General features: G+C 40.6%; 1 protein-coding gene across 2 annotated transcripts in view; it reads right to left on the bottom strand.

The window, feature by feature from the left end:
- Positions 1–615: 615 nt before the first annotated feature.
- The window catches only part of abcg2a (ATP-binding cassette, sub-family G (WHITE), member 2a), an 85072-nt gene continuing 63167 nt past the window's right edge, over positions 616–22520 (bottom strand). Inside the window, exons 11-16 of one of the 2 annotated variants that reach the window (XM_043674466.2) lie at positions 21621–21710; positions 20157–20281; positions 17846–18000; positions 16524–16613; positions 14311–14414; positions 616–6923 (exon numbers count right to left, since the gene is read on the bottom strand). In XM_043674466.2, the coding sequence (XP_043530401.2) occupies positions 6776–6923; positions 14311–14414; positions 16524–16613; positions 17846–18000; positions 20157–20281; positions 21621–21710 (712 nt within the window). In that variant the 3' untranslated portion in view covers positions 616–6775. The remainder of the gene's footprint in view (positions 6924–14310; positions 14415–16523; positions 16614–17845; positions 18001–20156; positions 20282–21620; positions 21711–22520) is intronic. The other variant, XM_087979899.1, reaches the window with a different exon arrangement.

Genomic DNA, 22520 nt, shown 5'->3' with positions numbered 1-22520 from the left:
CAGTCTTCGTCCGATCTGTACTTTGGCCAGAAGACAGCGGGATGAAGAATGGAGTCCTTAGTCCATACAAAGCAACAATATTTAATCATCTTTCTCCCTTGCACAAGTATTATTTTGCCAATTTCCACAACATCCTGCCCAAAGGACTTTCCGGAGGAATGTTGTAAGGGACCCCGCCTCCATTTCCATTGCCTTTTCCTTACTTTGTTTCCCCGGAGGCTTTTTCCTTACCCAAAGCGCAAGCCATATTGAGTTCCTTCGTTAGTCCCTTATTAACTACTAAAACTCAATCCCGGCCACCAAGGCAATACTTAAAAGTCAATTTTCTTACCTTGGTCTGTGCACAGAATTGCCTGGCCCCTTTTGTCACCGTATTTTCTATCGAGCTCCTATCACTGTCTGATTCAGATGTCTCTCTTATAGGATTCACATCAGTCACCCAAGGGAGCAGACCAAACCGGGACACGAGACCGCTCCTCAATGGGGAACGGGACGCGTCTTCCCAGTGTCCAAGGCCAGCCACTCCCCCCGGTGATGGAAGAAAATCCCGGACGAGCCCCCAATTGTGAGAAACAAAAGCTCACTCACTTTAATAATTTCAGTCCGAGACAAATATCTGAATCCGCCATTTATTTATACACCTATAGGTGGGTGCCCTGTCTCATTACCAGGTAAGGTAATGACAAAATGCACACCAAATCCAACAAACTCTCGAAATTTATACAGTTTGAATCCCCATATTTTTCCTTATTCCATTGTTTGTTCCCTGCTTCGCTTACGTCACTCATTTCCTTAAGACTGATCCCACAACTTCTGTTTATCCTGTTTTGTCCGTGACAAACTCTTATCTCTGACTCCCATAAGGGTGTTTGACGTCAGTCTATTATAGATTATTGATTAGGCATATCTTTTCTTCTATCAGCATCTATTTCCATCCAGAGGCCACTTTGACCTCTTTAATTAGGGTTTGTTCCTGTGTCTCTGTACAAGCGAGGAGAACAGATGTTTTCCTGTTTGCCCATATATCCACCATTGTTCTGTATTCATGTCTCATGCTCACATATCCTTTCTTTTTGCTGAATATGTATTTTCTCATTCCTATTCTGTATCAGAATTTATACTTGCAGAAATAACATTAATTCATTTATATCCCACACTGGCCTTGCTGCAGCCGCGTGGTTCACCCAGAGCTGGGACGTTTGGTGCCACTGAGGCAGCAGCAAGGCCACGTACTCCTGTTGCAGGGTGAGTGTGGGTTCAGCATGGGACCTGGCCTTGACAAGGTTGGCCCAGCAGTGAAGAGGAGATGATAACTAAAAGAATGGTGGATTCGGCACATACGGTGGCAAAACAGTGGAGGAAGGGTTGCATCTCAGGACTCTCTTTTGATTATCTTCCATCCTTTTTAGTTTTAAAGTATTCATAATGGTGTCAGTTTGTAGCAACTATTGAAACTTTTCACTGTATTTTACTGTATTATTTACTATAATCTACATAAGACACAAATTTCAAAGAATTATGTACCTAAACCCCGGGTTTCTCTGTTCTATAATACTTCCGAGGGCCTTACTATTAATTGAATAAGTCCTGCCCTTGTTTGTATTACCAAAATGGAATAGCTCACATTCATTCAAATTAAATTCCATCTACCACTCCTCAGCCATGAATCCAGTTGATCAAGATCTCCTTATAATCTTAGATAACCTTCTTTACTGACCATATACCAATAATCTTGTTGTCATCTGCAAACTTACTAACCTTGCCTTCTATATTCTTTCTAAATCAGTTATATAAATGACAAACAAAAGTAAAAGTACCAATCTCTGTAACAATCATCAATAAATTCCAGTATAGAGTGAATTCTACGCGCCATACAAAATTCACTGGCTCATTAAGATTAAGTTAGATAGACTATCAATTTTTGGTAGAATTAACGTCACGGTTATTAATACATTAACTGTTTTCTCTCCACAGAGATTTACTAGCCCGTCCATCTAGAGTTTTCTGTTTATTTTACACATTTTTACCATTTGGAGGGGTTTTGGTTTGCATTTTATTTGCTCCTGGGATTAGTTGAGCTTTGATAACTTATCGAAAATACCTTCAAATGATTTAAATATTCTACATGGTGGAAGATCAATTTGGCAGAGCATAAGCATAAATAATTATAGAAATGGGAAAAGCCCAAGCTGGTTACAATTGAGGTGAACATTGGAAATAAAAAAGTTAATAGCAACACAACAGAAAACGTTAATGAATTATTACAAACTATTTCATTAGTATGTTAGAGAATGACCAAGAGACTGGCCACTGTGAGAAATTGAGAATCAAGAAGTCAATTATTAGAACTTGAAAATAATGGTTAACGCAATTAAATGGATTGACAAGATCACTTTTGTTGACAGATTTCTGCATTTTTAACTAGTCTCAAACTGGAAAGACTCGCAATTTCATAGTATCTTTCATAAATTCAGAATGCCTTACAGCTGTGAAATACTTTTCCAAGTGTAGTCATCTTTGGAATACAGCAAACGTGCCAGCCATTTTGTGCACAAAGATCCCAGACTCAGTAAATGAGGTAGCAACTAGATAATGTTTGCTTTAGAGGGATTACTATTGAAGTTGTATGTCAATCTGAGAGGCAAGAGCAGGCCTCAGTTTAACACTTCATGTGAAAGATAGCGTCTCTAACAATGTAGCATATCACCTCAGTGATGACTCTGACAATGCTGCATTACCACAGTACTGCACTGAAGTGTCAACATGGAGTTTTGTGTTCAAGTCACCTATGTGGGACTTAAACCCACAACCTTGAAACCCTGAAAATGAGAATACAGTAGTGCCTCGACTTACAAACTTAATCCGTTCTGGGACCTGGTTCGCGAACCGAAAAGTTCGCGAACTGAATCAATTTTTCCCATTGTTCAGATAGCGTAAGAATACTTGGACGGCTGTTCACAGCGCACGCGCCAAAGATGAACTGAATGAGATCACACAGGGCCTGAGAGCTTTTGCGTTCAACAAGCGCGTAGCAAAGCAGAACAATGAAACCACGTGGTCGCACACGGGCTTTTTGCGTTCGTACCTTGAACTTCGTACATACGTTGAAGCAAAATTTTACGTACAATCCTGTTCGTAAACCGATTTGTTCATGAACGGGGTCGTTCGTAAGTCGAGGCACTACTGTACTACCCACTAAGCCACAGCTAACAAATAAACGTGATGGCCTGTTTGTACATCTGCAACTATCCCCTAAATTCACAACAAAATGAACAGTAGAAAACTGAACCACTTTGGGAACATGGCAGTTAAGTATTTTAAAAACAGAAAATATTGGAAATTTTCAGCTGGCCTGGCAGTATCTGTAGGAAACAGTTTATAATTTTTATCTTCTTTGCACATGAGACAAAGCATGTGATTAAACCTATTTCCACAATTAGTTAGTTTCCCCAATGAACAACTTGCAAGCTTGAAACCAGAGGCGATAGCTTGAAGGGCATTGATCTGTATCTGTACCAGGCAACTCTCCTGCTGTCTTTACTGCCTGCCATTAACATATTGGAAGGATTTACAAGATCATACTCTGGCTGCATTAATATACTTTTTTTGGTCATCAGATCTTTGGGACCTATTCAGAGGCATGGATGCAACCCAATGCATCTTAACACCTCCCACAAAAATCATTACAGTGGGTGAAGGCAATGTTGAATCAGATGCAGAAAAGAGGAATGGAGAGTATTTAGGGATGTGCCTTATGCATCTCAACAAATGACGTGTTGATCCAGAATACAGACACAAAAAGGAACAAAGACAGATTGGATTAGGAGAGAGGGAAAAAAGACAATGAAAAATATTTTGAAATTTAAAATTGAATTTTTAAAATCTCCAATGTAATCTTAAGTGATATGACTTCAATCTTAATTAATTACACTTCAGTGTTGGAGAGGGTGACAGACAGTAACGAACAGGTCACCACAATGGGTATGTATTTTGAACATAATAAAACATTCCATAGCACCTCAAGGGTATTTCTTTTGACTCCAAGGCACACAAGGAGAAGTTAGGGCTAACAACAAAACCTGTCCTTTTGATCTTTTTTTTAAAAATAACTGTTTAAAAGACGGAAAGAGAAGTTGAGATGTTTAGGGAGGGAAGGAATTCCCGAGTTGGGGCCTAAGCCGGTAATGGTAGAGTCACCAATAGTGGAGTGATTAAAAAAAATTCAGGGATGGTCCAGAAACTAGAATTGGAAGAATGCAATGATCTCAGAAAGACTGTCCAATTTATTGGAATTCTTTGATCAAATGAAGTTCTGTGACTAAACAGGCGTTGATACATGTACTGAACTTATATTTCCAGAAGGCTTTTGATAAGGCAGCATTCCAATAGATTTTTTATTTTGGCAGAAAGAATTAAAAAATGCATATTATCTAAATAGTGAGAGATTGCTGCAAGACGTAGAGGTAACTGGGTGTCTTAATGCATGAACTACAAAGGTTTAAATATCAGTACATCATGTAGTTAAGAATGTTAGTAGACTATAATTGTTAATTGCAAGGAGATTTAAATGCAAAAGTAGGGAGGTCATGCTTCAGTTATACAGGACACAGAGTGTGACCAACTGTATACAGTGTTTATCTCCTTATTTAAGGAAGGACGTCAGTGCATTGGACACAGCCCAAAGAAGATTTATGAGACTAAAAGTTGGAAGGTTGGGTTGTTTTATTAAGAAAGATTGGACAGACTGGGAATATATCTGCTGGAATTTAGAAAAATAAAAAAAGTGTCTTGATTTGAAACAGGAGGTCCTCCTGAGGGGACCTGACAAGGGCCAAGGCTGAAATCAGGTGGACAAGTGCTACTCCAGGCCTAAAGTCACCTCCCCTGGTTTCCAACACAGCACGGTGTCCCACTCACAACCAGCATTCACCACCTCTCCTCCCACCACCACCATTGTTAATTATTAAGGCAAAGATATATAGATTCTTGGTAAGCAAGTGGTTAAAGGCTTTTTGGGGTAGGTGGGAATTGTTTGCTTGTGTAGGGCTTGGGGTGTTTAAACAGACAGGCACATGCTATACAGATACACAATTTCAAACACTGCGAAAATTGCAGCCACTTTATAGTACACTAACTTTGAACTTTATAGTACACAAACTTTGAACTTTATAGTACACTCTGGGTGCATACATTCATTATGTCATCAGCCAAAGTCATGAAAATGCACAGAATGTTGAACTTTACTTCCACAAGTAATGATCCAATAGTGATTTCTTTCAAGTTAAACGTATCAAAATAATTTGCAAAATATATTTCCCAAAAATATATAATTAACATGACAAAATTTAACAACCTTTATCCTTTTCAGCATTTTCAATTTGCAGTTCTAATTTTTTACATTTTAACAGTACAAAGGAAAACAATAGCATGCCTTCTTTCATATACTGCAGCACAGCATAGACCTCCAAACTGGCATCAAAACTCAAAACACGTCTGAAGATTTCTCAAGATGGGCAGCAGTGCAATTGATCATTTATAAACTCTTATAATCAATGGCTGCCAAACCTCAAGGATTATCCCAGAGTCTCCAGGAATTAAAGATTAACTTCCTGGACACAGCAATGTGCATTTAAAGTTTTTGAATCTTTGTTTGCTAGCTATAAAAAGATTGGACATGAAGAGAAAGAAGATTATTCAGTCAGTCAGGAAGTTTCCAACTGGGTAATGAAGAGTCTGTTTGTTTCCTGCTGGTATAGGCATTGCAAGAATGAATGTGTCAGACAATCAATGGCGAAGTGGGAGATTGGATAAGGCAAATTTAAGGATTATGTCCAAGTAAAGTTGACAACCCTAATATCAATGCAACCTCAAACACAAAAAAGGCAGCTTTTGTAAGACCAAGCAACATAGGGATAATGTAAAGCCTATCCTAGTCAAGATGTTGAAGACAGTTGGTGATGTAGATAGACAAACTGGACAGAATGGTGTTGAGGGTGGGCCTCCCTGCCAGGTGGTAAGAGAAGGCCCACCAAACCACACAACAATCATGTGTCCCCTGGAACCAAGACCTAATGAGAGCTGCAGGTCAATGACAAGGAAGATGGTGGCTGCTGTCAGAGGATCACTGAGCTACCCAGACACATGTAAAAAAATATGAAGTTATGATCTTGTAGGGTGGTAATCACAGAGAAGAATGCAGACTTCTCACCAAGGGCAGAAACTTAGCTCCCATTGGGCCCTCCTATCAATATCCAGTCCCTTTGTCAGTCAAAGGTAATACTGCCCCCAATCCCCAACACACACATACACAATCACCAACAGCTACACTATTTTAGTTGCTGTCCACATTGCTTGGCAACAGGCCTGGCTGCACTTGGGTAATCCCAATGGCAAAGGGTGAAGACTTCAAGTAGTCATTAACTAGCTACTTAAGGGCTCAAAGAGATGGGACAGGGAGGTCAACTATGGGCTTTGCCACCAGGAACTTAATCCTGGACAGAGATTCAAGTATGCCACCATTTCACCTCATTGCATGCTCATTACAAGACAGAAGATTCCACTGACAGACAGTCACAGAATAGCACAACAAACAAAAATAAATTCACAGCCAATCATGTGGATGTACACTTCCATAAGGACACATGGTTGAGCAGTGTGAATCATTAACTAACTTTGAAACAAATAATATGTCAGTGGCATAGTGAGCAAGGGATCCCTTCCAAAAAACCTAGGACATCAAACAGAGGAGATTGGAGTCCGTGTCTAGTTATATAAATTATGACATTTTCTTCATGAATCTGAGTTTCAGGTAGGAAATGGTGAAACAAATAATCATTATGCAAGCCAACGCGATATGATTCTGCCACAAGGCCCATTCAGTTGCTTCAATTCCTTGTCTGGTAAGGTATTCTTCTCCAGTGCATCTACAATACACAAAACATCACAAATTTATTCATTGAGTCTGCAAGTTAAGGCCTCTGGTGATTGATATTTTACCATGTAGTCATTACCATTGAACAAAAGTGACATCCATTTATGTATCACCTTTAACACAAAAATATTGTCCCAAGGAATTCCATAGGACTATTAAGAAAAGTAATTTACTGAATCACATAAGGAGACAATAGCTTGGTCAAAGAGACTGCTTTGAAAAGTTTTTTTAAATTCATTAATGGGATATGGACTTGGCTGACTAGCTAGCATTTATTGTCCATCCCTAATTACCTTGATCTTGAGCGGCTTACTAGCACCATTCCAAAAGGCAGTTGTACATCAACTATATTGCTGTGGGTCTGAAGTCACATGTAGGCCAGATCCAATGAAGTTAACGGATTCCATAAATCCACATGCTCAGACCAATATTCTGGGGTTTTGGATTACTAGTCCATTGACCTATCCATTCATTCATGGGATGTGACCATCAGTGGTTCAGCCAGCATTTACTGCCCACCCTTAATTGCCTAATGGGCAGTTGAGAGTCAACCACATTGCTAGAGTCACATGTAAGCCAAATCAGGTAAGGTTGGCAGATTTCTTTCATTAATAATAGGAGTGATTACATTTCAGTTTTTAAGACAATTGATAAAGGTAACATGGTCCTCATTAAATTTTCTTTTTTTAAAATTCCAGATTTCTACTGAATTCAAATTTCACTATCTGCCATGGTTAGACTTGAACCACTATCCTCAAGGAAATTAGCAAGTGATATTACCACTGCCTCCCCTAAGTGTCTGGAGGGAGGAGAGAGACGTGTAGAGGGTTAGGAAGGGAATTCCAAAGATTACAGCCGAGGTAGACAAGCAGGAGGCTGGAAGAACACAGCAAGCCAGGCAGCATCAGGAGGTGGAGAAGTCAACGTTTTGGGCATAACCCTTCTTAAGGACTGGGGGTGTGTACAAGGGGAGCTGCATATCAAGGGGTGGGGGTGGGGGGGAGCAGGGTGGTGAGGTGGGGATAGGTGAATACAGATGGAGGTACAACCTGGTTGATTGATGGGAGGAATTAATCCGGTTGGTAGCTAAAAGGAAGGGTTGATGTGAAGAATGGAAAAGAAGGGGAGGGGCTGGGAAGGGAGTTGGGAAATGGGGAGGGAGATTATTTGAAATTGAAGAACTCAGTGTTGAGGTATTCCAGGCTGAAGGCTGCCCAGGTGGAAGATGAGGTGTTGTTCCTCCAATTTGTGGTTTCATTTGTTGTGGCAAAGGAGGAGGCCGAGGATGGTCATGTCGGAAAGGGAATGGGAAGGGGAATTAAAATGGGTGGGCCCACAGGGGCCAACCTGACCTCTCAGTCACTGCCCGTTTTAATTCCCCTTTCCAACATGACCATCCTCAGCCTCCTCCACTGCCACAATGAATCAAACTCCAAATTGAAGGAACAACACCTCATCTTCTGCCTGGGCAGCCGACAGCCCGGAGGACTCAACATTGAGTTCTCCAATTTCAAATAACATCCCTTCCCTTCCCCCTCCCTTCCATTCCTCTCAATGACCCTTCCTTCTAGCTACCAACCGGATTCATTCCTCCGAACAGCCAACCAGGTAATACTCTCTACCATGTCTTCACCTATCCCCCCCCCCTCACCATCCAGCAACCCCAGCCCCTTTATCTGCAGCTCCCTTTATATCCACCCCTATTCCTGAAGAAGGGTTATACCTGAAACGTTGACTTCTCCAACTTTTGATGCTGCTTGACTTGCTGTGTGCTGAAATTGTGTTGCTGGAAAAGCGCAGCAAGTCAGGCAGCATCCAGGGAACAGGAGAATCGACGTTTCGGGCATAAGCCCTGCTTCCAGCCTCCTGCTAGTCTATCTTGGATTCCAGCATCTGCAATTTTTTTGTCTTTAACCAAAGGTTAGAGTTTAGGCAACCAAAAACATAAACACAAATGGTAGAGAGTGATGTAAGTCAAGGATGGCAGAATTGGAAGAAGGCAAATATCTTTATGCACTGGTGGATAAGGAAGGGCAAAGCCATGGAGGGATTTCTACTTTAGAATGATTTGTAAATAATTCTGGCATTAGTAGATCAGTTAGCAACTATTACAGCATTTAGACCTTGGGAATATGCTGTTCAGTGCATCCAGTCCATTTACATGGAGAGAGATTATATAATGCTGTACTACAGAGAGATCTGGGTGTCCTTTGATCACAAGGGTGATACGCACAGATACAGCAAGTAGGAAGGCCAACATTCCATTTTTCTTCACTGCAGCTTGGATGGAATGTGTGCATAAACCTGTGTAGTGGTCTGTTAGAACAGTTAGCTGGATGGCTGTTTTTGATTTGATATATACAGCACAAGTTCAATCCCCATACTGTTGAGGTCCTCATCTGAGCTGTGGTGACCTCCAGATTAAGCCACCACCTGTTGTCTCTCTAAAGAGTGTGACAATGCTGTTTCTTTAACAAGGTATGTTGTCCTTGGCTTTTCTTTTCAGCGAGATTGTAAAAGACACAGACTCTGAAAAGTCTGGGGTTGAAGGGTTTTAGGACTAGTTTGATTATACTGCCTCAGACAGAAGGTTTCCAACTGGCAAGAAACTGCAGATGGGCCTTTTAAAGTAGGGAAACCGTTGTGTTACAGTTTTCACACGGGTCTCACTGACAGAAAACTTCCTACCATCAGTCACGGGCTCATCAAAAAGATTTACAGTTTTTACCTGCATTATGCCCATTAAAACCTGGTCTTAAACCCAGAATTTCTGGGCTACAGATAGGGATGCTACCCACTGTGCAAGAAAATCTTCAAATGGAGAAGTTTATAGAAGCTAGAAAACTTGGAGAAATAAACAGTGATATCTTGAAAAGTGTCCATATTACATAGGGTAGTGGTGCTGGACATCTTAAAAAGCACAAAGATGGATAAATCCCCAGGACCTGGTTAGGTGTATCCCAGAACATTAGGGTAAGCTAGAAACGTGATTGCTAGGCCTCTTGCTGAGATATTTGTATCATTGATAGCCATGGGTGAGGTGCCAGAAGACTAGAGGGTGGCAAATGTACTGCCATTATTTAATAAAAATGGTAAGGAAAAGCCAGGGAACTATAGATCGATGAGCCAGTGGTGGCTAAATTGTTGGAGGGATTCTGAGGGATAGGATGTTGTCTGTATGCACGGTAGACTGGTTAGCAAGATTAGAATCTAGGGAGAGCTAGCCATTTGGATATAAAATTGGCCTGAAAGTAGAAGACAAAGGTTGGTGGTGGAGGGTTGTTTTTCAGAATGGAGGCCTGTGACCAGTGGTATGCACAATGATTGATGCTGTGTCCATTACTTTTTGTCATGTATAAAAAGGATTCGGATGTCAATATAGGAGGGATGTTTAATAAGTTTGCAGATGACACCAAAATTGGTGGTGTAGTGGACAATGAAGATGGTTATCTCAGGGTACAATGGAACCTTGATCAGATGGGCAAATGGGCCAAGGGGTGGCAGATGAAGTTTAATTCAGATAAATGTGAGGTGTTGCATTTTGGTAAGGCAATCAGGGCAGGACTTATACACTTAAATGGTAGATTTCTGGGGACTATTGCTGAACAAAGGGACCTTGGGGTGCAGGTTCATAGTTCCATGAAGGTGGAGTCTTAGGTAGATAGGATAGTCGAAGGCGGCGTTTGGTATGCTTGCCTTTATTGATCAGTGCATTGATTATAGAAGTTTGGATGTTATGTTGCAGCCGTATGGGATATTGGTTAGGCAACTTCAGGAATACAGTGTTCAATTCTGGTCTCCCTGCTGGAGGAAAGATGTTGTGAGGGTGCAGGAAAGATTTAGAAGCATATCTACAGGGTTTGAGCTATAGGGAGAGGTTGAATGGGCTGGGGCTATTTTTCCTTGAATGTCAGAGGCTGAAGGGTGACCTTATAGAGATTATAAAATCATGAGGAGCATGGATAAGGTGAATAGCCAAAGTCTTTGCCCCAGGGTGCGAGAGTCCAAATTTAGACAGCATAGGTTTCAGGTGAGGGGGAAAAGATGTAAAAGGGACCAAGGGGGCAATATTTTCACACACAGGGTGGTGCATGTGTGGAATAAGCTGCCGGAGGAAGTGGTGGAGGCTGGTACAATTACAACATTTAAAAGGCATCTGGATGGGTATATGAATAAGGTGGTCTTGGGGAGACATGAGCCAATTGCAGGCAGATGGGACTAATTAATTTAGGATATCTGGTCAGCACGGACGAGTTGGACCAAAGGATCTGTTTCCATGTTGTACAGCTCTATGACTCCAGTATAAAAGTAGGATAATTTTGGTACTGTGTACAGTGGGAATGGATCATAAAAATGGAAACGTGTTGCTGCAACTATACAAGGAATTACTGAGTCTACACTTCAAGTACTGTGTACAGTTTTACTCTCCTTACTTGTAGTGGAAGCAATTCAGAGAAGATTCACTCAGTTGATTCCTACATTGAGAGGGTCACCTTTTGAAGAAAGATTAGCCAAGTTAACCAATTTCAATAGAGTTGAGAAGAATGAGAATGTGAGGAAGCTTGGCGGGTAGATGCTTGCCAGATACTTCTCTGGGAATCTGGAACGAGGGAAAACAGTTTAAAAATAAGGGCTCTCCTATTCATATTGTTTTGTAAGGAGATGAGGAGTAATCTCTTCCAGAGGGCACTAATCTTTGGAGTTCACTATTTAGTGAGGCTTTGTTATTGAATATGTTCAAGTCTGGGTGAGACTGCATCCAGATCATCAAACGAGTAAAGGGTGGAGGGAGGGGTGTATAGCAGATAGGAAAGATGTTTTGATGCATTTGTCTAATTTTTCCTTAAATATATACATGCTGTTCTTTTCCCTGTAGTACAGTTGTACATTCTCACCCACTTCTGGCCAAAACGTGTTGTAACTGTGGAATCTTCTTCGGACAGTTTTGTAAAGTCACAAAGTAATTAATGATGAAGACTGTGGTTACTCTGCCACCAGGTGGCAGTGTTTCACAGTACTGTATAATCATCACCATTCCAAGATTTTAAAGAGATGTCCAGCAATTTCTGTCCAATCTACAGGACAAGCTTACAGGTAGAAGGTTAGAGGTGTGTCAATCTTATAGACTAGAACTAAGGAATTTAGTAGTACAATAACTGGATTGGTAATCCAAAGACCCAGATTAACACTTTGGTTACATGAGTTTAAATCCTGCCATCTAATATTATAATAGTGGCCATGAAGCTAAACATCTTATTCAGTAATTCCCTTCAGGGAAAGAAATCTGACATCCTGTCCTGGTCAGATGGCCTACATGTGATTCTAGCCCCATGGCAATGTAGTTAACCCTTATCTGTTTCTGAAATGATTTAGCAAGTCATTCAGTACAACTAAACCAGTACAGAAAAGTTAAATGAGAATGAAACCAGATAAGCACATCTTCATCATCCTACAGGCACTTTAAACAATAAACAGTCACTTTGCCCATTCTACTATGCTATGTCTTCCTCACTTGGAAACTTGTGGCAAATTTGGGTGACTCAGTCAAGTTCTAGACTCCTTCACTTATGTCCTGTCTAATCCACAGGTTAAGTTCAATTGTTGTTGACAATGGTATGCAGTTGAGTGGCCCTTTATCTCCAGACCCCTGGAAGTCACATGGCATCAGGACAAAAGGACAAGGAAACCTGCTGGTTATCAGGTGGAGACCCCCCTCCTCCCTTATATCAGTATTCCTCCATGTTCAATGACACACCCATCTTTACAACACTACCGATTGGTCAATTCATGGAGAATCATAGATGAATGATCGTTTCTGACTCAGTGCGAGATTCTGATTTCCCTTTGAGCCTCTTAGCCACCTTCAGAAGTCTGTTGTGAAAATACTGTTCCAAGTTTGAAAGATATATGACCACCTTTATATTACATTTTAGAATGCCACAACTGCTAAATATAACTTGCTATTTATTTGGTACTTATAGATGTTATTTATACGAAACAGGTAACCAGAACAACAGGAATAAAAATGTTTCCCAGAAAGTCCAGTTGGTGTTTCTGCATGACAGTTATGATATGGAGGTGCTGGTGTTGGACTGGGTGGGGGTACAAAGTCAGACACCAGGTTATCGTACAAAGGGTTCATCTGAAATCATACATCTTCGGAGCACAGCTCCTTTGTCACGTGAAGTGACCGAAGGGTCTGTTTCCATGCTGTACATCTCTATGACTCTATGAAGTGGTAAAAACAACCATGAAAATACGAGTTTTAAATTACTGATGAAACTTTCTTACTGTTACTGCTCTATAAAAACGTAAAAATTAGGAACAGGAGTATAGGCCATTTGGCCCATCAAGCTTACCACTGTTCAATGTTTAAGGCCTTTTGACCTTACCCTTCACCCCCTTGCAGATTAACAATTTGCCAACAGCGCCTTACAAATATTCAATGACCATGCCTCAGATGTTTAGTTTAGTTTCCCTACAGTTTGGAAACAGGCCCTTTGGCCCAACCAGTCCACACTGACCCTCCGAAGAGCAACCCACCCAGATCCATTTCCCTCTGACTAATGCACCTAATGCATGGCCAATTCACCTAACCTGCACATCTTTGGACTGTGGGAGGAAACCGGAGCATCCAGAGGAAACCCACACAGACACAGGGAGAAGGTGCAAACTCCACAAAGGCAGTCGCCCGAGTCTGGAATCGAACCTGGGACCCTGGTGCTGTGAGGCAGCAGTGTTAACTGCCGAGCGACTGTACCATCCAATTGTTAAACTAACTAATCTCTAGGACTCCTTGTTGTGTCAGGGAAATTTAGAAAACTTGTTTGAGGGGTGGGGTAATGGAAGGAATGAGGGGATTTCGGGAGTGTTTTTTTTAACAAAGCTGGGAAGGAAGTGGATGTACAATATCTTTTAACATAAAATCCTGTTTAAAAAAAATCCCATTCCTACTCATCTGTTGCACAACAACGAATTTTGGCATGGGCAGTATATTATCAGGACCAGTTTTAATAAGTTTGATTGACCATGGATTCTTTGCGTGATGGAGCAAGTTCAGCACTGGGTGAAGTTGGCATGCTGGGCACTCAACCTACATTACATCACATCCTGCCAAAACATACCCAGTCAAGGCCAGTCCCATTACTCTGCAAGCAATGCTAGAAGCTACGCCTATCCAACAACGTTACTTACATCTTCACCCCCTCCTCTCTCCTCCACCTTTCCGCTTCCCCATTTTTCTAGAATGCCCCTAACTCATTTTAGGATTCAACTAGAAATAAGGATTGGATTTGCATATGTAAATAGTGGCATGCAATAGATCTTTGAGTCATTAAAATGAAATTATTCTGTAATATTTAGGCTATTTTTCAACTTACATCAGCATTTTGGAGTTTGTGCTGCAGTTGTTTTCATTGGGAACAAACACTGATTCAGAATTGTTGCAAAAATTCAGTCCCACAAATTCATTCACTTGCAGAGCCTGTGTTAAACCAAAGCAGTATATCGGGTAACATGATCACTCTTTGTACTTTCTTAACTCAAGTAAAATTGAGAGTTCAAGAGACAAAATAAAGCACACAAGCCAGGTACTGAGTATATTTAGGCTACTCATAATATAGAGCACTTCTTCAAAGTTCATTTGGAGGTCACAGGATTGATTCTTGGCCCCTGTGTCTACCAGCTCCATGAAAGAGCTGTCCCAATTAGCTCCACTTCCCTGCTCTTCCCTACAGCTATAAAAATGTTTTCATTTATCCAACTGTCTTCTGTAAATATCCCTTTTGGCTGCAGCATTCCTGCTAGCAAGAATATTGTGTTAAAAATAAATCTCTTACTTCCCCTCTACATCTTTTATGAATAACTGTAGATCCGTAGCTCTGGTTAGCTGACAGTGGAAACTCCTTATTAAGCAAAGCTGTTCATGACTCAGAACGCATTCATCATCTCTCCATTTTCTCTGCCCTCAGGAAAACAACAATTATACATTTAGCTTCTAAATTAAACTCTAAGGATTTCTTAAAATTTAGGCTAATTTGGATATGCCAATTGCCAATGAGCCAATAATCTGCACCACAGCATGGGAACTGTCACTTTCAACCTTCCTGTTGGTTCAGTTCCTCATCAGAGCTTTAATGAGCATCAAAGGTAACAGAATCTTATTCTATAATGTATTGTATGGAGGTATTGGACAAATCAGGAATTTTGAGATTTAAGTTACATCTCTCTTCACTGGAACCATTTTCATTAACCTTTTCTGCATCCTAAGTGTTCACATCTTTCAAAGTGCAGCTCCCAACATTACTCCAGTTGAGGCGAAACCAGTGATTTTTTTTTCCAAACCAAAGGCTCAAGACAACACTGGACACACTTAGTGAAATGTGCAAACAAATGGCAGGTACAAAGTAATTAATAGAAGTGTAAAGTAATTAGTTTTAGAAGGAAGAATTGAAAGGGTTCAGAAAAGATTTACAAGGATGTTGCCAGGGCTGGAGGCTTTGAGCTACGGGGAGAGGCTGAACAGGCTGGGGCTGTTTTCCCTGGAGCATTGGAGGCTGAGGGGTGACCTTATAGAGGTTTACAAAATTATGAAGGGCATGGATAGGATAAATACACAAAGTCTTTTCCCTGGGGTCGGGGAGTCCAGAACTCGAGGGCATAAGTTTAGGGTGAGAGGGGAAAGATATAAAATAGACCTAAGAGGCAACTTTTTCACACAGAGGGTGGTGTGTGTATGGAATGAGCTGCCAGAGGATGTGGTGGAGGCTGGTACAATTGCACGTTTAAGAGGCATCTGGATGGGTATATGAATAGGAAGGGTTTGGAGGGATATGGACCGGGTGCTGGCAGGTGTGACTAGATTGGGCTGGGATATCTGGTCGGCATGGACGGGTTGGACCGAAGGGTCTGTTTCCGTGCTGTACATCTCGATGACTGTATATGAATGGAATTTTAAGAACAGATGCAGAAACTAGGGGGGAATTCACATACTGATATCTTAGTTAAAAGAAACATGGGATTTTTTTGAATACAGGCAAAAGTTATGCTGAACTTCTACAGATCACTGGATAGACCTCAGATAGAGTATTATGTTCAATTCTGGCCATTGTACTTTCGAATGGATCCATAGGCTTTGGGAAAGATGCACAGGAAATGCAAAAGTGAGAGACTTCAGTGATGTGGAAAGAATGATGAGGAGCCTTAGAGCAGAGAAGGTTATGAGTAATTTTAACAGGAATTTTCACTTCCAAGGGGGCCAATAACTGAAGGGCAATGATTTAAGTTCACTTGCAAAAAGTTCCAGGGTGGAGAGGAGGAGGACTTTTTGTAAAAGCAGTGAATTGTTGTGATCTGGAATGTACTGCCTGAACAAGTGGAGGCAGCAGATTCAATAGTAGCTTTCAATGCAAATATGGAAAAGGAAAAAAAATATTGTAAGGCTCTGGGATGAGAAAGCAAAGGAGTAAGACTAATTTGAAAGCTCTTTCAAAAAGCTAGAATAGGCACAATGGACTGAATAGCCTCTTGTGTTGCATGACTGTATTTCCAAACACCCATTCTTCTATTAAGGTGGTAATTTCATGATACTTACGGTCAAGCCATAACGTGGGATACTGAAATACTTTAGCCAATTCAACCAGTTTACCACACTCGGCAAGTTCACCAGGAGGCCAGAGAAAAGCTAGAGACAATTACAAATAGTTATCAGAAAGACACAACCCCAAGATTTCAACCATGTTGGCTGTCACTGAGGTAGACTTTGTAATCAAAACATAATCACTATGAAATGATGATTTAAATAAACACTCTACTATTACTCGAGAGAGAAAAATAATTAAAACTGAGTTACTAATTAATTCTTCTACAAATTCTCCCCCAAGCCACACACCATCCTGACTTGGAAATATATCATCAATAAAAACCGAAAGAACAGCAGATCCTGTAAATTAGTAACAAAACAAAAGTTGCTGGAAAAGCTCATCAGGTCTGGCAGCATGTGAAGAGAAATCAGCGTTAACGTTCAGGGTCCAGTGACCCTTCCACAGAACGGTCACCGGACCCAAAACGTTAACGCTGATTTCTCTTCACAGATGCTGCCAGACCTGCTGAGCTTTTCCAGCAACTTCTATCTTTGTGTTGGAAATATATCACCATTCTTTCAGTATTACTGAGTCTAAATCCTGGAACCCTCCCTGCCCCACTTCATTTTGGATCTGGACAAATGGACTGCAGCAATTCGAGAAGGGAGCTCATCATCACCTTCTCAAGGAGAACGAGAGACGGACTGCGGCACCCACTTCCCAGGAGTTAAAAATTGCATTAGGTCACAGGTATAGTTGTAATGTGAGATTGTAATCCAGTAATAGCCAATGAGAATGGTGTCCTGTATATTCAGGACGTCAACTCATATCTGGGCTACTTTTGTGTGAACAATGGTGTATAATTTGGCATTAGAGTTGTGGTTTGATACTGCTTTTTCATTCTAGTTGGCTATTTATTGGTTCAATGTTTCTATATGAGTCATGCCATCAAATGGGAAACACCTACATAACAAAAGAAAAACACTGGTGGACATTATGCAACAACTCTCCTTTCAGAATACCCTTCTCAAAATTTGACACTGAGCCACAAAACAGGAAATTAGGACAGATGACCAGGAACTTGATCAGAGTGAGTTTTTTGATTAAGGACCATTTAAAGAAGAGGAAAGAGAGGTTATCTTTAAGAGCTTGAGACATATGCAACTGAAGGAACAATAATGAATAGTGAAATTCTGATGATGAGGAATGCTTAATAGCCCAGAACTGGGAGAGCAAAGATATTTGGGTGGATTATAGGGCCGGTGCAGATGATAAAAGTAGGGAGAGATTTGGAGATGTCAGTGTAAATAAAAATGCAATATATTCAACATACGATCATGAGAACAAAAATAACAGTAATCATCAGGTTGGCAATTGCTATAATACTCTGTCCAGTCGCAACAGCCAATCCCAGAGATGCAGCTGTAATGGCCACTAGGGCTAATGTCAACAATAGGATGAAAAAGGCTCCAGGCTGCAGCTTGAATCCTGAAAAATAAAATGTGTAGTCTAATTTCAAAAACAGTGTCACTCAAATATATTTCACAAAAGCTGTTAGTCCATAATCACAGCACAGTGCTGCATCACATTCTATCTCCATTATATTTCAGTGACGTAGATTTTGGTAGCCTTCTTTGTAGGCTCTGAACCATTTTTAATCAAAACAGACTTAATTTATTTTTTTATCTATTAGACAGGTCGACATGCTTGAAACTTTCTGAATTCATGCTTTAAATATTCTTTAACTAAATTTGTTTAAATTTTATTTTATGGAATATTTCCTTCAAAAATTGTTTATATCATGGGATTTAATACCAAGCACATTCATATTTTTCAATGTTGTTACTAGTGTACATTTAATGATTACTTTTGAAACAACCCCAAACCAGGAGTCATCCAGATATTGAGCAATGACCAGAGATTAGATCTAGCTTTGTACTAATCTAGTTGACAATAGCAAAAGAACTGTTCAGTTTTCTAATTATGGCATTAAACTAATGTTGAGCGATATTTTTATGAAACTATTAAATACCGTGTTATCTGGCCTTTTGAGCTTGATATGTTTGACAACAGTAATTTTAAACAAACATTAATTTAGTTAATTTCTGGTTAGTCTTAGACTAGGCTCAGGTCTTTTACATGTGAATGATGCACCCACTGCCACAGGTTTGGCTGCTCATTTAATGCTGGAATGTCAACACAGTGTAACAGCAGGATTGAGATTTTGTTTTGCATTCCAGCTTTGGGTAGAAGATCTGTGTTCAACACTTACTTACCCTGGAGATGTGTCATGACATCTCCAACAAGGGTGATTAAAATAATTATATTGGTTGGTTAGCTAGATGATCAGAGTCTGATACAAAGTTTGCATGTTCAATTCTTGTTGGAGTCAGCAAATGTTCACGAGATGAAACGTGCCCAGAACACTTTCGGAGAGGTCTTGCATCACAGTGGTAGGGTCCCTAGCTCTGGGCCAGCAATTCCAGGCTCAAGACCCCATCTATCCCAGAACCATGGTGTATCATGTCAAAACAGGTTTATTTTATTTAACAAAAAAAATCTAATACCTGTAGGACAAAGTCATTCTGCTTCCTATCCTGCCATTCAATTAAGTCATTACTAATCTACATCTCAACACTGTCTGTCTGGATTAATTCTGAATCCCTTAGTACCCTTGTCTAATAAATATATTAACTTTAGTTTCAAAATTTCCAAGTGAGCCAGCATTAACAACTTTTTATTAGGAGGGGATAAGTTACTGATTTCCACTCACTTTCACGTGAGCAAGTGCTTCCTGTCACTGTCCCAAATTGTTTGCTTCTAATTTTAAAAGTTCTGACCCCTTATTCCAGACTGCCTACCAAAGGAAATAATTTTTTCTCTATCGACCCTCTCAAATCCTTTAACCATCTAAAATGTCTTAATAGATTACAACTTCAAAGAGTCATAGAGTCATAGAAATGTACAGCACGGAAACAGACCCTTCAGTCCAACCCGTCCATGCCGACCAGATATCGCAAACCAATCTAGCCCCACCTGCCAGCATCCGGCCCATATCCCTCCAAACCCTTCCTATTCATATACCCATCCAAATGCCTCTTAAATGTTGCAATTGTACCAGCCTCCACCACTTCCTCTGGCAGCTCATTCCATATGCACACCACCCTCTGCGTGAAAAAGTTGCCCCTTAGGTCTATTTTATTATCTTTCCCCTCTCACCCTAAACCTATGCCCTCTAGTTCTGGACTCCCCCAGCCCAGAGAAAAGACTTTGTCTATTTATCCTATCCATGCCCCTCATGATTTTGTAAACCTCTAAGTTCACCCCTCAGCCTCCAATGCTCCAGGGAAAACAGCCCCAGCCTATTTAACCTCTCCCTATTGCTTAAATCCTCCACCCCTGGCAACATCCTTGTAAATCTTTTCTGAACCCTTTCAAGTTTCATAACATCTTTCCGATAGGAAGGAGACCAGCACCTTCAATATTGATAGTTTATCTTTGAACGACAGGAATCCACAGAAAAGCAAATCTCAATTAGATCACTCCTTAATGTTTGGCCATTTGTTAATGGTGAAAAATGTACTGATTCCATGTTCACTTTCTGCTTTCTAGAATTATTTTGCCCTTGCAGCATCGCAACTCACCTATCAAGAAGTAGGTTGTGATTGTAAGTACAGTGGCTGGTGCTACTCTCATAGGAATCAGGTCAACAAGTAACTTTGCTATGAAGTATGCATGCACTCTGTAATAGCCACTGATATATTCGTGTCTGTGAGGAAAATAAAATCACCATAACATTATGATTAGTCAGGATTGGACATAGCAAAACACCATCTTTACCACCTACTCCCCTCAAGCGCCAAGGAAACAGTTTCTCTGAACGGAAATTAATGGAGGAGATGAAGGCGTAGCTCACTGACTGGAAAACTTGGGAGACCCTAAGTTGCTTCTTTTAGGGAATGTCTGCAATATTAAGTTCCCATCAGGCTCTTAACTGGGCAGTTGAAGGCCATCCCCAGGATCAAGAATCATGGTGGCACAAGTCCCATCTGTCGAGAGCTACTATCAAACAGAGCCTTGCAGGTCTATTAAATGGCAACATCACTGCTAAGGGCAATCACTAAAAGTGTTAATCTTAGGCCTCAAGTGAATGATTGTGAGAGGTAGTGGATATGGGTGTTGAAGGGTGAAAAATCATGGAGGAGGTTGTTCGGCATTAAGGAACTGGTTCTCAGTTGCCTTCCTAATTTTGGATGTACTGATTAGGCACTGAATGCCTTTGATCAAGACAGAACCTCTCCACACTTCCTTTCACTCTCCAGAGCCCACAAGCAAGTGTTTGCCTGTCAGGTGTGCCTCAAGCACTCAACAGACTGGCCTGTTGGAAACCAACCTCGCAGCTAATAACATACTGCTGATGGCGGGGCAAGCTCAGAGTCACGCTTGTCGCCAAGTCCCGCCCTTCAGAACTGTCAATTAGGAGTTAAGCTGGATAGTGGGCACTGTTGTTTTGGGGTTTTGGACTGGGAAATTTTGGCAACTTAGGGAGAAGGGGTCAAGAGTATTGACAGGGTGTGTTTTAAAGAACGGGTGAATGGAAGGAAATAGTTGGCTTGCTATCTTCTTGGGACTGGTGCCCCCAGTGGTCAATGGGCACCCTCCAGTGATAGCACCTCTTCTCTTTCCCACAGTGTTAAGCATTTTTAAAACATTGAGTGTCTCACTTCCACCAGCCTGACACCCATGCTATCCATATTATGACGTGGACAGCTTACTATTGGGATCAATCGAGCTTTACATTCATTTCCGCGCAGTAGGCAGGCTGATGAATTTGGCACCGTTTCCTCTGTGTTACAGGTGTGTGATTGGGTGTGGGTGGGAAGGTGCTGGCCTGGGCACCCTCCCCATATTAAATTCTCCTCAATCACAAAGCACCCAATAGGCAACATCCAATTCCCACACTGTATCGGAGTATCTATTTGAGCTATTGCTGGTTGTTTCAACTCAAAAATGTTTGCTGCAAGCAAACTATTCTAACTCACAATTCTAATTATAGACAAACATTTCAGATTTAGCATTAATACAGGAAAGTCAAAGTTATCACTTACATGAAAATCTTCTTTTCTATAACAAAGAGCTCGATAACAGACAGGCTACTGAAACACTGATTGGTGGTCAGGAAGAAAAATGCACCTGCTCTGTAAGAAAAAAGAAGTCATTACCAAACGTTACTTATTCCAGATTTTCCCAATGCAATTACTGCATTTGTTCAACCTTAACCTACTACAGTACTGCAAGATGTCTAGCAACAATTATCAGATAAGATTTAACTGTGGCCCCTTAAAGAGACATTGGGACATGTGATCAAAAGCTTGGTCCAAGGGATAGGTTGTAAGGAGTGAATTCAAAGGAGGAGCCTGTTGGAAATGAGGATAAGAACTTTTGGACCAAGTGATAAGGTTAGGATTAGAGAATCCAGTGATCCCATGGATGATCAGTGAACAATAATTGATGCCAGTTAGGATCAATACAGCAGGAATGTGGTGTCAGTTAAAGCCTGAGGAGGATGCAGGAGACCAGGAGAGATTTGAAATATTCAACTGAAGATGAGAGGGTGAACAGCAAATATAAAAACAGCTGAATATTCCTGCCTATAGAACTGTTTTCAAATAAATACATTGTCAATGTTTTACAATTAGGGGGAGCTCTAGATATTAAACTATGTAGCAAAATGTCATACAAAAATTGGACAGATAAACAGAACATTATTGCAAGAAAGGTCTTTGATTAAGATCAAATTGATTTTCAAAGTCTAATATTACTAAGGTTAGGAATACCTCAAAAGATAAATAATCTAAGATTTAAAATCCAATCTAAAAGCATTATCAAATGATTAACAGTACTGTACATTGTACAGATTTCCAATTATTACTTAGCAGCCAGACATTTTGTCACAATAAGTCTCAAATTTATGAACCAGCACTGTTAGTAAATAACTAAAGATGCAT

This window comes from Chiloscyllium plagiosum, unplaced genomic scaffold (genome assembly GCF_037043375.1).
Source record: "Chiloscyllium plagiosum isolate Xiang-an unplaced genomic scaffold, Cpla_swu_hap1 HiC_scaffold_36, whole genome shotgun sequence".
NCBI classification, from domain to species: domain Eukaryota; kingdom Metazoa; phylum Chordata; class Chondrichthyes; order Orectolobiformes; family Hemiscylliidae; genus Chiloscyllium; species Chiloscyllium plagiosum.
The sequence above is the reverse complement of the archived record's forward strand: the minus strand, read 5'-3'. Positions and strand labels throughout refer to the sequence as shown.